This window comes from Chaetomium fimeti (genome assembly GCF_033439085.1).
Source record: "Chaetomium fimeti strain CBS 168.71 chromosome Unknown B0H64scaffold_14, whole genome shotgun sequence".
In the NCBI taxonomy this organism is placed as follows: Eukaryota; Fungi; Ascomycota; class Sordariomycetes; order Sordariales; family Chaetomiaceae; genus Chaetomium; species Chaetomium fimeti.
The window spans coordinates 306,861-320,802 of NW_026944342.1; the positions used below are offsets into that span (position 1 = coordinate 306,861).

At 54.8% G+C, this 13,942-nt stretch overlaps 4 protein-coding genes and 1 non-coding gene across 5 annotated transcripts; 2 read left to right on the forward strand and 3 right to left on the reverse strand.

Moving 5' to 3' along the window:
* Positions 1 to 1,460: 1,460 nt before the first annotated feature.
* B0H64DRAFT_t175 lies at positions 1,461 to 1,548 on the forward strand. The gene has a single exon. It is a non-coding gene; the product is annotated as a tRNA-Tyr (tRNA).
* A 2,898-nt stretch (positions 1,549 to 4,446) lies between these two features.
* On the reverse strand, positions 4,447 to 5,984 carry B0H64DRAFT_62205 (CAP domain-containing protein). The gene is made up of 3 exons (XM_062808523.1): positions 5,038 to 5,984; positions 4,666 to 4,979; positions 4,447 to 4,608 (listed from the first exon to the last, which is right to left on the reverse strand). The coding sequence occupies exons 1-3, from the start codon at positions 5,604 to 5,606 to the stop codon at positions 4,538 to 4,540; spliced, it is 954 nt and encodes a 317-aa protein (XP_062653803.1). The 5' UTR covers positions 5,607 to 5,984; the 3' UTR covers positions 4,447 to 4,537.
* A 4,255-nt stretch (positions 5,985 to 10,239) lies between these two features.
* Positions 10,240 to 11,412, reverse strand: B0H64DRAFT_413166 (uncharacterized protein). The gene is made up of 4 exons (XM_062804962.1): positions 11,319 to 11,412; positions 11,002 to 11,229; positions 10,761 to 10,893; positions 10,240 to 10,698 (listed from the first exon to the last, which is right to left on the reverse strand). The coding sequence occupies exons 1-4, from the start codon at positions 11,336 to 11,338 to the stop codon at positions 10,549 to 10,551; spliced, it is 531 nt and encodes a 176-aa protein (XP_062653804.1). The 5' UTR covers positions 11,339 to 11,412; the 3' UTR covers positions 10,240 to 10,548.
* A 156-nt stretch (positions 11,413 to 11,568) lies between these two features.
* Positions 11,569 to 13,189, forward strand: B0H64DRAFT_350746 (nucleoporin complex subunit 54-domain-containing protein). The gene is made up of 4 exons (XM_062801443.1): positions 11,569 to 11,898; positions 11,950 to 12,103; positions 12,208 to 12,851; positions 12,926 to 13,189. The coding sequence occupies exons 1-4, from the start codon at positions 11,809 to 11,811 to the stop codon at positions 13,052 to 13,054; spliced, it is 1,017 nt and encodes a 338-aa protein (XP_062653805.1). The 5' UTR covers positions 11,569 to 11,808; the 3' UTR covers positions 13,055 to 13,189.
* On the reverse strand, positions 13,190 to 13,920 carry B0H64DRAFT_413173 (mitochondrial import receptor subunit OR translocase-domain-containing protein). The gene is made up of 2 exons (XM_062804963.1): positions 13,898 to 13,920; positions 13,190 to 13,828 (listed from the first exon to the last, which is right to left on the reverse strand). The coding sequence occupies exons 1-2, from the start codon at positions 13,908 to 13,910 to the stop codon at positions 13,551 to 13,553; spliced, it is 291 nt and encodes a 96-aa protein (XP_062653806.1). The 5' UTR covers positions 13,911 to 13,920; the 3' UTR covers positions 13,190 to 13,550.
* Positions 13,921 to 13,942: the final 22 nt, after the last annotated feature.

The following is a 13,942-nucleotide window of genomic DNA, read 5'->3' on the forward strand; positions in this document are numbered from 1 at the left end:
TGTCGCCGCCGCCGTCGTGCCGGGGCCCAGGCTTGGCGATGCTGTGAAAGCGATGCATGAAGCGCATGGGCTCTCGGTTGGCTGGCTGCGGTGGGTGGAGCGATACGCAGCGGTACGCTGGATCCCAGCTGCCGTTGCTCCCGAATCCGAAGGGCCTGGCTTGCCGGGGCCCTTGGAGGGCGTCTGTATTTTTCAGCTCCCCCATTCTTGCAGCCCAACACCCTGAGCGAAAAGCAGCAAGAGCTCCCGATTACGGTCTTGGCGGCGTTAGATCGCGTACCTGCAGTCCACAGCGGTCAACCCGCCCTGATTGGGCTAGCCGCGAAATATTTTACACGACATTGAGCGCCTGTCACGCCTGTGCTCGGTTGCTCCCCTGCCATCTGCCCGCTGGTCATCTCCACTCAGCATTCCATGTCTCGACCAGGTCGATAGTGCTTTCCGTTTCTGGCGCCGACGCCGTCAATGTCAATGATGCCGCCCAAGGAGAAATGGGAATCCCGGTCTCAAGATGTGACAGCGTTCAGCCGCATACATTTGTGGACCATTTTCGGCTTGCGCCGATGAAAGAGATCGGATGACCAGGAAACCCCTGAAAGTTGTCCGGCAGAGAGCTCGAAGCAATGAGCTGCTTCGGCGTTTGTCAGTCGTCACTGCCGGCGTCCCACACGAAGGACCTCGGATGTTTGTTCGGGGACAGGCGGGCTCCCATGTACAAGTAACATTGCTCATCACGATAGGGCTGCAAACACCCCAAACCCTGGTTGCCCGTGCTGATCCCGATCGTCAAGCGCGCGCAACCGATCACGGCACGAAACGGCCACGGTAAGACCACGGCCACGAGGAATCGGCTCCGGCCGAGATTGAGAGTCTCAGAACAATTTTTGTTCTTGGTTGAGGCTGATAACTAATGGTTTTCATCCGTGGGGGTCCCAACCGCGCCCGTCGGCCCCGAATATTGCGAGGCGCATACAGATTATGTACATGAGCCACATCCCGTGTTTCGATGTTTACGGACACTCCGACTTCCGCGCAACTTATCCGAGCGGACGGGAGCGCGGACAAACATACAATCATGAATTACTTGGCAGTTGCTTCTGTCTCCTTTTGCCACAAAGCCGACCGATCTCGATTAGGATCCTTCCCACTTTGAGAACCCCACGATACCAGAAGATAATTAACCAGGCAGTCTCTCCATCAGTGCCGCTGTCGGGGTAGGTACGCAACCCAGGTCCATGTCTCCGATCTCTCTCTTTTTCAGAAAGGAAAAAAGAACCGGAAGTAAAACACTGGAGAAAAAGGACAGGCCCCGCCGTCGGCCGAAATCCAATAGATAAGAAAAGTCGAACTCAAGCTTGGTGTTTCGATGAGCAACCTCCTTCTACAAACACCGTCGACTCGTGTGAGTGGGGCATGCACAAAACTCAGTTTTCCCGTTCCTGACTCTCAACGAATCAAATCCCCTTGTGGTGTAGTTGGCTATCACGTTCGGCTGTAATGGAAATTATCGATACCGAAAGGTCACCGGCTCGATTCCGGTCGAGGGGACTCACACTTATTTTTTTCGAACTTTCTTTTGGCTTTTTTTCAACGACTTTTTGGCATGCTCCCTTAATTTGAGAAGGACATTTACTGCTTCCTCCTTTGTTTCACCATTGCGAATGCCCACTACTGTCTACCCTTGGTTATGCTACTCTGCTGAAGACAGGGAATACACACGGTGTAAAGGATCCCCATGCTCATCCACTTTCCTAGTCACCCTGAAAGAATCATATAGGATTAGTCCAAAATCGACAGTGCGGCCATTTCTTAACTCTGGTTGGAGAGAAGAGCTGGTTAGATGGTTCAAGGGCAATGCCCTGGAGACAGGAAATACTAACCCAGAACTGCAAATCAGATACATAATGTAGTTATAGTCAAGCGGCAAATAGTTCCAGCAAATGGTGAAGGTCAATCGCCGACAACCAGCAGAGGGCAGAGTGTTTTATGTGTGAAAGTAGAAAGTCCCCTACGATAGATAGATACCTTCTACCTATTCACCTATTCCCTACCCCTTATCGACTCCTCCACCCCCACCCCCTTCCGCCAACTGTGTAGGAGTCGTGGAGACGGATACCTGCGTAGAGCGTCAAGCTCAACGGCATCTCAAAACCCCGCTTCGCGATTTGTTCGAAAGAGACTCGGTAGCGGGTGTGACTAGGCCGCCTCGTTCCAGCTAATCTTGCGGCCTAGGGTAACCTCGACGGTCACAAAAGGTGACATGGTTGACGGCCTCCGGATCGCGTAGGCGGGTTGTGGGTGCATCTGAGAAACTCCAAACCTTGCAGCTCACCAGGATAAGGTGGGTCGTGTTGCTATAAAAGGTTGGGGGGGTTGAATGTCGTGGCTCAATGTCGATTCAGAAACCCTACCGTGGTGCGGTGTCGTTGAAGTCCACTTTGGCCTTCTAGTCGCAGTTCATGGAACCGCTGCCCGCGAGGCTACTCCCGGAGGAACATGAAGAGTTTGGAAAAGGTGAAATACTCTCTAGACTAGCTTCCCTTTAGAGCGATACCTGAGGCCATCAATAACCTACACGGAACCAACTTTCCGAAATAGAAAGCTCCGGGACCAAAGAACAATATAAAAGACACTTGTCCGCCTTCCTGGCTACAAACTACCAAAACCACTTGCTCGACTAGCCCCAATAGCATTTAGCCCAGTTCAAATTCCTGATACTCTAGTGAAGATCTTTCGACCAACAACTTAAAGCTGGCCTTGGGTCTAATGATGCATCATGTCAAACCTGGACCGGTGCCATGTCCAAGTCGGAGTTCAGTGCTGCTGCTTCTGCCGGCAGGGTACCTATCCTGATGAGAAGGAGGACCGGTTATAGATTGAGAACGGAAGGCCGCTTTCTGTTTCATTCAATCACGCCTACGCCCTACGGGCCGTGTGGTCAGGGGCAGTATCGTATCATGCCAAAATCAATCAGCCAAAGAGAAGGCTGGAAATATGGGGCATTGGATCGACAGACCCGGGTTATTTGAGCCTCGTGAATTGTAAAGTACTGCGCATGGCATGTATCAACCTGGTGTATGTATATGCCGGGTATTTCTGAGGCCAAACTTGGGATCACCTGCTGCCACGTTGGTTGGATATACCCCTACAATACTTCCATGCGGTAGGTGATTCGTTCCTGTTGAAAGCCATGACTTTTCCATCTCCGACATATCAATCAGTAGGGATGTTCCATTATACCAGAATCTTGGACGCTCGCAGAGTCACATCGCAGCGTGCCGAGGGATGAGTTTGCGGTGCCCGAACACAGCTTCATAACGGGCCAAAACTCTGCGTCCAAGACAAGAAGAGTTATTTGCTCAGGGAAGCGCTGCCGGCCGTCAACTAGCTGAGATTTGCCCTGCGGGCGCGAAACAGCAGGAGCCGCCCAGGCCTGAAGCGAAGGGGCCGGACTGCTGCCTGCCTGCAGTCGTGGACTGGTGCATTCGGACGCCTGCACCCTTTTTGAGAAACTTTTAGAAGGATGACTTTCTAATTTAACCTTAACCTCCTCCCCCCTTTCCCCTGAAAACGGGTGGTGCAACCAGTCAGCCGTGCCACGCCTCTTCCTCCCGCCCCATTTCGTCAGCACTATATGCTTGGACGACACAAACAAGTCAGCTGTGTCACCATAGCATGTAGCACGAGCTGATGCCCGTAGGGACAAGATGATGAGGGACTCGAGACAACAAGGCTCGCCCCCCGCCTTTCGTGTTGCCTGCATCCATTCGATCTCTCTCGCCCATGCTAGAACACTTCCTTCGGCGGCCTTGTTTCACGCCCGCCCGGGGTCACGTAACACAAAGCCGTGTCCCCTGTTGCGTATGGTTCCAGGCCTCTGCAGCGGCCCGTCGGAGCGACCAAGTTTTGTGAACCATGGTTTTGCACGGTTCGGATTTACCACAAGATCACAAGGAACACAAGAGGCATAGCCCCGATGCTTTTCGGTAAGAGAACCACGGACACACAAACTCCGTGGCTATGCGTGTTTATGAACAAAGACAATGCAAGCGTGGATCAAGAGCAGCGGCGGCTAGACGTGTTAATCCCCTCGATACTTGCCAGAGGGTAAAAAGAAGTGAAGGAGTCAACAAAACTCGATACAAAACAAAATGCTCAAAAAACAAACGGGTTGCGGCCAGAGCCAAGCGGATGGCCGTACCAACGAAGAGAAAGCGAGTCAACCATTCCCAAAAGTCCTTCGTTAATGTCCCCGAAGCACCTGTCGTGAATCCCAAGACCTCGTGTCGTCGTCGCGAGATAACTTGTCGTCGTATGTGGCTGAATATGTAACCTGGCGTCCTCGATTGTGTCATCAAGAGGCGCTGCTCGCGTCAAGAATGCGGAGAAAACCATGGAGGCGCTTGATCTGGTCAAGCAGAAGATATGTGTACAAATAGATACACTACATGAAGCGAAAACTAAACGGCCGCCGCTGTTTGTCGGGCTTTGTAGATAAGACGATGGCGTCTTGGTAAATGACGGCGGGAATTCCCGCTTATTCAGCCGCATAAATGGATTGACCCTGGGGGGGCTTGACGTTGTCGGCGTACGCACCACCCATGTTGCCTGAGGACGAGAATTAGCGAACGTAAATGGACACTAGACATGATAAAAAGAACGTACCGGCAGGGGAGTAGTTGCAGACAGTGTACCAGGAGCCCAGTCCCGACATGGTGCCAGGGGGGCAGAAGTGGCTGTGGCAGCCAACCTTCTTAGTCTCCCTCCAGACGAGCTGCGAGAAGTGACCCCACTTCTTGAAGTTCGCCATGTTGGGGCTGTCCTTGCCATAGTCGCCGGCGGGGAAGAGATTCAGCTCGCCGTTGTACCAGCCGTTGCTGGTCGCGCGAGCGACGGACGCGGTGGCGCCAAAGGCTTCGGGATCCTCGCTCGAGCCCCACATGGCAAGGTTTTGACCGTAGCCGCCGCCGCCAATATCGCTGGATACAGTGTTAGCCAACGTTCGCTCAACACAGCAATACCAATGTTGAAACTTACGTGTCGTGCTCAAAGACGCATCTCTCGGCCAGGGTCTTGGCGTAACCAGCAATCTCATCGCTCCACTCGAGGGCGCTGGCGGAATGGTTGAAGCGGTGAACGTTGTGGTGGTAGACGGCGGTGCTAGAGTAGTCGGAGGGTTTTGTGGTCTCATCCTTGGTAGGCGAAGGGGCGGGCGCGGGCTTAGGGTCCGGCGAGGGCTCAGCGGGCTTGGGCTTTTCGACGACCGGAGAAGGCTTGGGAGAAGGCTTGGGGGACGGCTTAGGTTCGGGCGAAGGGGTGGGCTTGGAAGCGGCTTCGACGACGGGTTCGGGGGTCGAAGCAGGAGGCGGGGGAGGGGGAGGAGGCGCGGCAGTGGTAGAAGGTTCCGCAGGGGTTGTGGTCGTAGTGGGCTTGGGAGGCCTGGGGCTAGGGCGGCGGAAGGTGGTGGAAGTATCGCCGTCAGTCACCGTGACGGTGACCCATTCAGTAACGACATCTGTCTTGACGTAAAGCTTGCGGCCCTGGAGGATGGGGCTGGCGACGGCCAAGATGGCGCCGCAAGCGGCGAGGAAGACCGAGGACTTCATCGTGATGGTTGTTGTGCTATTATGGTGGTTAGCGTGAACTCTGTGTGTTCAATGAGAGGCTTATATTCTGTATGTTGTGGGGAGTTGAAGCATGGGTTGATGGGTCGTCGTGATATTGAGGCTTAGGGGTGTGTTCAGGCGAGTCTGAACGTCTCTCCCGGGGTTGACGGGCCCTCAAGTAACCTCCAGATGCTGTCATGGGTCGACGAGTCCAAATGGGCAGATAAGTCACCCTCGGAGAACACAACAAAGGGCGTTACTCGGGACGCGCACAATAGCTTTCAAGGTTTGTCCGTTGGAGGTGATTGGGGCCGAATAAAGCCAACAATGGAACGTACCTAAATGGATTCGTTTCCTTTGAGGCAAGTAGTCAAGTTTTGTGTACTCAGAGCCAGCTGGAGAGGCAGCACTGCTGTCGCTCGGGATCCGTCAAGGATGTGATGGGATCTTATGCTCGAAGGTAGTCGCAGGGTAGGACAACCGTCGAGAATGCAAGAAAGAGTACTGCTTGCTAGTTGTTTTAAAAAAGGAGCGGAAAGGCCGAAATAGCGCGCAAAAGGAAGGGAGGCCGACTTCTAGGTCGGTAAGTTGGTGGGTGCGGTGATGTTTGTGAAAGGAGTGGACCGAAGTATAAGACTTCAAAAAGGGAGAGGGGGGGAAAGAAGGGAGCGAGGTGCGAGTTGAAGGTCAAACTCGGCGGTCGCGTGGTGAATAAAAGGCAGAAGGTGCGGTTGAAGGAAGCAGGAATGGGTGTTCTTAGCAGGCGGGAGCAGGTGGGGCCCAACCTGATCCACGCGGACCCTGTGCAGACCGGACGGAAACCTTGAGGGGGTCTCCAAATCCCCAGCAAATCCCAGAAAAGCTGGGTCCCGGTTTTGGAGCCCCTTCAATTTTGGCCAAACTCAATTGCGGGGGTGACGGCCAAATTAGCCAAGAGACGTCAAACGGCAGGGACTTGGGGGTGGGTGCGGATTCATCAGCTGAGGTTGCGACGAGAGCGAGCCTCGGGGGGGAAACAGCTGGCCGGTTCAAGGTGGCGGTGCGAGGCCCGGTTCTACATATAACTCCTCGGACTTCCCAACGTTCGAGTTCGCTGGCGGCCACGATCCACGACCGATGGGTTGCGCACGGGTGCATCGTCACGGATCGTCTGCGGGCGAGATCTTCTGCCCAGTGGTTGTGCCTGGGGCCTTTTGTTGCCCTGGTCGGGGTCTCCGGGCCACCTCAGATGGGGTGCAACAGTAACAAGGCCATTGGCTCCCGGGCGCAGGAAACCGTCCATCTAATGTTTCTGAACGGGCCGCCTCCACGACCGCCATCCAAGAAGTCCAATTCGCTGCCACGCGCCTCACTTGATCAAGGAACTGGGCAGCTGGGCAAGTGCTGGGGAAGGAGGGAGATGGACCCCAAGAGGTGCGGCGTCAAATTCCGTCCCCACTTGGCTTGCACCTTCTGCCGCCCCTGACATCTGCAGCAACCAATTGGAGAGCTGTGCCTTGCAGAACCACGACGGGGTTGCAGAAGACCTATTGAGCTGGGCGGTTTCTGTTTTCAGGCAGCGCCCCGATATTGAGGACCAAACTCATGACTTCACGACTGTTGCTTGGTATTGATGCGATTGGGAATCGGCTGACCTTTGGCTCTTTAGCTGCTCTGTTTGAGCATATCAATCGACACTCACTGCACCGTTCGTGCGATGTTTCTTTCTCGGGCGATCAGAATTATCTCTGCCGGTTCTCGGTATGTTTCTTGGGGATGATTCCCTGTTTAGGGCTGTTTGGATTGCTCATTCGCCGGACGGTTTTCATGAACTTGCTGTTCTGTTTGAAAGCGGAAGTGTTACCCAATGAGAGCAGACGACGCCGTCCTGAAACGCGCTATTATCGGGTCAATTTCTTCTCCACCAAACGGCCGCACTTGGCGTGCAGCTGGGTTCGTCATGCACCGAACTTTTGGAAAAGGGATCGAAATCAATCTCGTCAACAATGCACCCTCGGTCTGGGTGTCTGGCAACGATGCCCGCGCCATGTCACGCATCAAGCTTAAGCTTAGATTCTGGACCCCACGGTGAGCATGAATGTCGCATTCCGGGGAGGTGCCTCAAATGCCAAGTTCCAAGCCCACCCGTGCCAGAAGTATACATGTGCATATATACCAAGTATGGAGCAACAACACAAAAAGAGAAATTGGATAGGCGCGAGGAGGTGCCAGAGTCTTGGACCAATTACCTGGGGATGCCTTTCGCAGCGCCCCCGGCCCTCCTCTTGGGAAACTCGACCATCCCATCGGCACGAGAGTGCGCAAATGCTGGCATCTGTTAACTAACGGTATCCAGCACCACATCCGGCCACCTTCCCGTCGATGAATATCCGCCGCCACGCTCTTGACCTTTGGGTCTATGGTGCGCCTTGTTTTCGGTTGCTGAGTTCCCACCGTTTTGGAAGACGGGGTGGAAATGAGAGATTTAGGGGGGCAGCATGGAATCTCAAATGTGAAATGGAGAGAACGAACAGAAAGCAACACCCCTCCGAAAGTGAGGGATCTGAAACAAACGGACGTTGTCAGTAAACATGTCCAAACAAAACGACTGTCGTGTGTTTTGCGGCAGGCCCGGAAACGAACAAGTCAGGCTGAAGTTAGCGTCCGATTCCTTGATCAGCAGAAGATCTTATCCCGATCCTCGAGTCCGAGCTTTTCTCGGGGCGCATCTCCACAAAACCTTAAGGCGACCTCCACTCCAACGCCCAACACCCTGCAAGCCACGGCATTCCGCGTGACGCCGCTGAGATCATTTCCTTCTAAACGAAAAATATCATGTTTCGGACACCCCGCGATGCTCAGACATGCCCACAACTCTGCTCCGGGGATTGAAATTGACGTCTCACAACAGGGGACAACATACGGGCCTCATAGCGCGGCCGCCAACCCCAACCCCCCGCTGGTGTGGTTCCGACGCTGTGCCTGTGTTCTCCTCACTCTGGTGCAGTCCGTACTGTGTACGTACAACCGCGCCTAGGCTTGCGTCGACCACCTCCATGCGAAACATATTGCCGTTCGTGGATCGCGAATCGCAGCTGCGAGGGACCCAAATGCGAGGCTCATAAAGTTCCGGCCCGGGACCCAGGCACCGATCGAAAATTCCGAACCCGGGTCGCGGGGATTGGTCGGGGTGGGTCGGGAACACTCGGCTTCAAACAACCCATAACAGTCCGTCTGATATTTTGTTGTTTACCGTGTAACCCTCGCGTGCGGGCCTTGGGAATGGAGGGGGGAAACAAGTCTTGAGGAAATTGACGGCCTCACGGGAAGGATGTGCCGGATGTGCCGGACTCACCCACACCCTTACACCGGCAGCTTGGGTACGGTACGCGGTCTGTAGCGGGTCTGTGGCGGGTCTGTGGACGCAGGGCACATTTCTCGGATTTGGAGCCGAGGTGCGATCTCGTGGGCGTATAATGAGTCGTGTGCTTGTCAGCGTGTGCGTCAAGTCGTGACGGCCGTTGAGTCCAGGGCTGGCCAACGCCGGGCACCGGCCAACTGCTTTGTCACGCCGCTCACTGGAAAACCCTTTCGTTGCAGCCTGGTCTATCGCCGACGTGTCACGAAGACGCGCGTCAAAGACGTTAATTTAGCGTAGTGTGGCAGGAGGGCCTGTTTCGGGATGCTGCTTGACACGTTTTGATTATATAGTAGCTTTGGCGACGCGAGGGCCGGCCTTCTTTCCCATCATTCTTGTGCCGGATTTGGATGGTTGTTGTGCCCACCACGTGCATGGAGCACAACGGACGGCTCGAATCCGCGTGCACCCGAGACAATATCACGGGACAACCTGATCGTTCGTAGTGGTATGTAGGTCTTACAAACTTGCTGCATATGGGCAGGACTAAGGAGGTATTCGGGAGAATCAGTCGCGGTTAGATTGTGGTTTCCGGGTGGTGCCTTGAAGCGGAGCAAACAGCCAGGTAGACGCATTTATTTTTTCTCACCTCGAGCCGGCCGTAGATAAACCAACCATGACAGGGCACCCAGTAGTCTGTATCACCACAACACCCACCAGTTTGCTACAAAAGAAGGCGACGGGGAGAAACAAGGGAACACTCATCTTGTTTGACAAGGTCGCCTGCATATGTCTCGTGTGACTCGGACACTGGTCATGGCACTAACCATCAGAACATTCTCTTGCAGAATTGTGGTGGACGGCAGCAAAGTGAGATCCAGGTATCATGCCCCCAGCCTTGCTGTGTCGGTTTGCCGCAGGGGTTTCGTGATTTCGGCATGGTAAAGGTTCCTCATCGATTTCCACTGTTGTGCCATCTTCTTGTGAACCCGGTTCAGCAGTTGGCGATTGGCTGCTATTCTGCTATTATTGAGGAACACAAAGCTGTCGCAAAACGTGTGGATTATGATAATGGGTTCTGTCTCTCGGGTTCATGTGCTTTTATCGATATTAGGGGACGATACCGTTGGCGCGTCACTAACGAGTCGCTTGATCTAGGTGCTTTAAAGGGGCTTCCGTACCCATGGATGCTCGTTGCCGTTGACCGTTCTATGCACTTAACCCTCTGTGTTAGTCTGATACTGCTAGTTGTCAATATCGTTATTTGCTTCGCATGATCCGATCTGACCATACGTACCAGAGGCTGCTTTACTTCTAACCTTGATTGTCGGTTGAAGGGGCTCAGGCAAGCTGTTTCCTTGTCCCCTTTTTTGCTAGGTGGTTAAAGTCTAGATATCGGTGGCTGGGCATAAACGCGGACCAACAGGGAGACGGCCAGACAGAATATAGACATCCAAAAAAGAGAACTTCACAAGATATAACCGGATGAGCCTGTCTAACTCTTGGTATGTATGTACAGGTCCGGGCCCAGAACCAACCGCCACTTCCGGGCTGCGTGAAGAAACGCATCTGCTGGGCCACGAGAAGAACCACCACCCCGCCCACTCAAGACGACGACGACTCTGACGCCTCAGATTGTCCCGGGACAAACGGCTTTTCCCACCGCTGGATCCATTTATGGGCGAAAACTTGCTTCTGTCTGAGATGTACGGGAGTCGATTGCTTGGGCTGATCGGGGATAACCTTCTCGAGATTCTGTCGAAGAGGAGGATTCGGTTAACGCATGTTGCTCGAGGAAGGAGGGGCAGCCGACGCACTAGATTCTCAAAGACACACTTGTTCAACTTCCACTCGTCCGGCCGGCATTGCCAGAGCTGCTGGTTGTTGTTCTCCAAGCATTGCCAGTGAGTGCGGAATTGCTCGAGACAGGACTTGTTAATGTCCTCGAGCCTAGAGACCAGGGTGTCAGCATGCGGACACCCACAGGCAAATCCAACTTGATAGCTCATCGCCACCCCCAGCTCTCCAACTCAATATCCTAAGCGAAGGGGCACATACACGCTCCGGGCGCATCTAGTGACACGGCGGCCTTCCTTCATGCATTCGAACTCGCCCCTGCCCGGGTTCTCGGTCTTGCATTGCATGTAGTCGTCATTGTAGTCCTTGCACCGTGCGCCAATGAAGAATGAGGCCGAAAGAAGGGGGGCAGAGCTGGCGCCGATCTCCTTGACCTTGGGGATCGAGTCTGGTAGCGGGGTGGTGTCGTAGAGGACCTGCTGGTTGAAGCTGCATTCCGTTAGCGAAACCCGGGCTGATTCCCTCCAACCGGCTCAATTGGCGACTCTGTCGGTTTGTGCAGCCTTGGGTATACGTACAGCGGCTTCCGCGCTGCCATGTTGACTGTGTGGGCAGGCCCGTCCTGCGATTCGAAAGCTGTGCGTTGTTTGGAGCTGGTGATGCTTTCGCCCTGTGAGGTTCGGCTTCCCGATGTGTGGGGCCCACTCGACTCGGCAGTAATTGGCTGTGCTTTGAAGACGCTCGGACCCTTCGTCGCTGCTTGGCGACGCGCGCTGGAAGCAAGCAGCCTGGCAGTGGAGTGCGCTTCTCCAGCCAAAAAGCTGCCAAACTCAAAGCTCTCCCCGACTGACGACAACAAAGGGCAAAATCGCCAACACCAGTGCCTGAATTTGTTGTTGTTTTGCCAGACTTTTGCTAATCTACAATTCGGCCCCCGTTATTGTTGGTAGAGAGTCTGAGCGCCTTCTATAGCTCCCTGCGACTCTCTTCTGCCGACTGTTTTTCTTGACCTTGCGACAAGCATCGAATCCCCACGCGACGCCGACATTCGACACTTTGAGCACTGTTATGTTCTCGTCAACGAATCGGCCTGCGGGCCAGTCGGTCTTTGGACCTAGTTCGACTAGCCTGTTTGGACCAGCGCTCGGCACCTCGACCGTAAGCTCTTCCGCCTACAGCAGGGGGAATAGGTCGCTGATGTATACCTAGAACCCACAGCAACAACAACAACAGCTTCAGCAGCAGCAACAGCAGCAACAGCAGCAACAACAACAACTGCAGCAACAACAGCAGCAACAGCAGCAGCTCAATCCCAACCCACAACCGGGCGGTTCGTTATGGCAACCCAACAGCCACACAAGCTGTACGTTTTTGGACCGCATTCCTCCACCGAATTCCTCGGCCGAACTCCCTCGCCTCCCGCAACCATACAGAATGCTAACATGCGCCTCCTGGCATCGAAACTAGATCAGAAGCCGATCCCCGAACAGATGAAGCTCATCACCGAAAAATGGGACCCTAGCAACCCCAACTGCGCCTTCAAGGCCTACCTCTACAACAAGGTGGACGAGCACACGGTGCCGCTGTACGGGCCGGGCCCCAACGAGGACCCGAAGGAGTGGGAGGAGGCGCTGCAGCACAAGCCGGCGCCCAACTACATCCCCGTGCTGTGCGCGGGGTTCCCGTCCATCATCGCGCGGGTGACGCTGCAGCGGCGGGTGATTGTCGAGTTCAACAACAAGCTGCACGCCATCAACGCGAGCCTGGACGCGATCCTGTCGCGGCACGACCTCGAGCACACGGTGCGGGCCTTCAACGCGCGCCGCCGCCACGCCGAGCTGAGCCGCCGCTGCCTGGTGCTCGCGTCGCGCGTCCAGGTGCTGCGCAACCGCGGCTACGCCCTCAGCGGCGACGAGGACGAGCTCAAGCAGAAGCTCGCCAAGATCGACAAGAGCATCCAGGACCCGGCCCTGAGCGCGCGCATGGAGGAGCTGTGGAGCCGCTTGATCATCCTCAGGGGGTATGCGGACAATCTCAAGGATGAGATCAACAAGCCCGGGTTTGGGGACGGTGACGGGCTGGGTGAGGAGATTGAGGCCAAGGCGAAGAAGGTATGTTATTGCTTTATCTGCATCGAGTTATTTGGGACTAGGACTATGGGACAAGCAGCTAACATGGGGGATAGATTCTCGAGGATTACGACAAGCAGCTGCAGCATCTCAAGACGCAGGTCGAGGAGGCCAAGAAGGACTTTGACGCGTGGGAGACCCAACATAACCCGACGCCGGCACCGGCTAAGAAGGCAACGCAATAGGGCGGGGTCTGGCTTCAGGAATGATACCCAGGAGGATTTGCGCTGTAATGTTAGTTGAGGTTTTGTAGCACCTCGCAAGGGCGGGTAGAAAGTTCTGTTGGTGTCGGTATCAATCACGGTTGCATTGGTTGGCGTGATCGTGTGTTTAGATATGTTATATGTTCATGTTATTTGTACATAATGCCGCCAGGGGGGTGGTAACCCCGATGATCGCGAGTCTCTAGGAGTGAAGTTACGCCACCCGCATCATACCCAGCCGCGGGTAATGCTCATGCTGATGCTCATGCTCATGCTCCGACAATATCGTACACCAGGAGAGGGGAAGAAAACGATGCCCTGTCAGCCCCGCCAACTATGTTTCCACCCTGCTGCGGGGCGGAATGGCGTTGGGTTTGGTGGACAAAGCGATTCGCGGCCCCCTTCCTTCCCTTGCGGGCAGTTCTTTCCCCATGCTCAAGCCATATCGTAAGCCACGCCCACGCTGCTGGACTCTATATCATGTCGTAAAACGGGAGGCGAAGTCTTGATGTGTCACGAAGCGGTGCCGGGATGGTTGAGCCTCGGTCGATGTGGTGTCTAAAACATCTTGGAGACGGCGTCGACGACGAAGGGGGCTGTGTGCCATGTTAGCGTCTGGCGGGGAGGCTGTGGGTAAGACGGTGGATGGCATACAGAAGTAGAGCGCAGCGGCAGCGGCGAGGACACGCTGGAGGGTGAAGGTGGCTTCCGCCTCAGCGGCGAGGAGCTCCTCGGGCGACGCTTGGGGGGGTTGGACTGCGAAGGTTTAAGTTAGAAAGGCAACTCGAAACAACATTGATCGTTACTGGCGGGGTCGTCACTTACAGCCGCCGAACATTTTCTAAGGTGGTATGGATGGATGATTTGGGG

Bases quoted from the DNA above. Each gene is read 5' to 3' on its own strand.
- B0H64DRAFT_413166 (XM_062804962.1), bottom strand. From the start codon at position 11,338: ATGGCAGCGCGGAAGCCGCT. The intron at 11,230-11,318 runs GTACGTATACCC...AACGGAATGCAG, and splicing joins ATGGCAGCGCGGAAGCCGCT to CTTCAACCAGCAGGTCCTCT. The intron at 10,699-10,760 runs GTGCGTCGGCTG...CCTCTTCGACAG, and splicing joins AGTGTGTCTTTGAGAATCTA to AATCTCGAGAAGGTTATCCC.
- B0H64DRAFT_62205 (XM_062808523.1), bottom strand. From the start codon at position 5,606: ATGAAGTCCTCGGTCTTCCTCGCCGCTTGCGGCGCCATCTTGGCCGTC. The intron at 4,980-5,037 runs GTAAGTTTCAAC...CACTGTATCCAG, and splicing joins TGCGTCTTTGAGCACGACAC to CGATATTGGCGGCGGCGGCT. The intron at 4,609-4,665 runs GTACGTTCTTTT...TCTCGTCCTCAG, and splicing joins CTGCAACTACTCCCCTGCCG to GCAACATGGGTGGTGCGTAC.
- B0H64DRAFT_350746 (XM_062801443.1), top strand. From the start codon at position 11,809: ATGTTCTCGTCAACGAATCGGCCTGCGGGCCAGTCGGTCTTTGGACCT. The intron at 11,899-11,949 runs GTAAGCTCTTCC...ATGTATACCTAG, and splicing joins CAGCGCTCGGCACCTCGACC to AACCCACAGCAACAACAACA. The intron at 12,852-12,925 runs GTATGTTATTGC...CATGGGGGATAG, and splicing joins TTGAGGCCAAGGCGAAGAAG to ATTCTCGAGGATTACGACAA.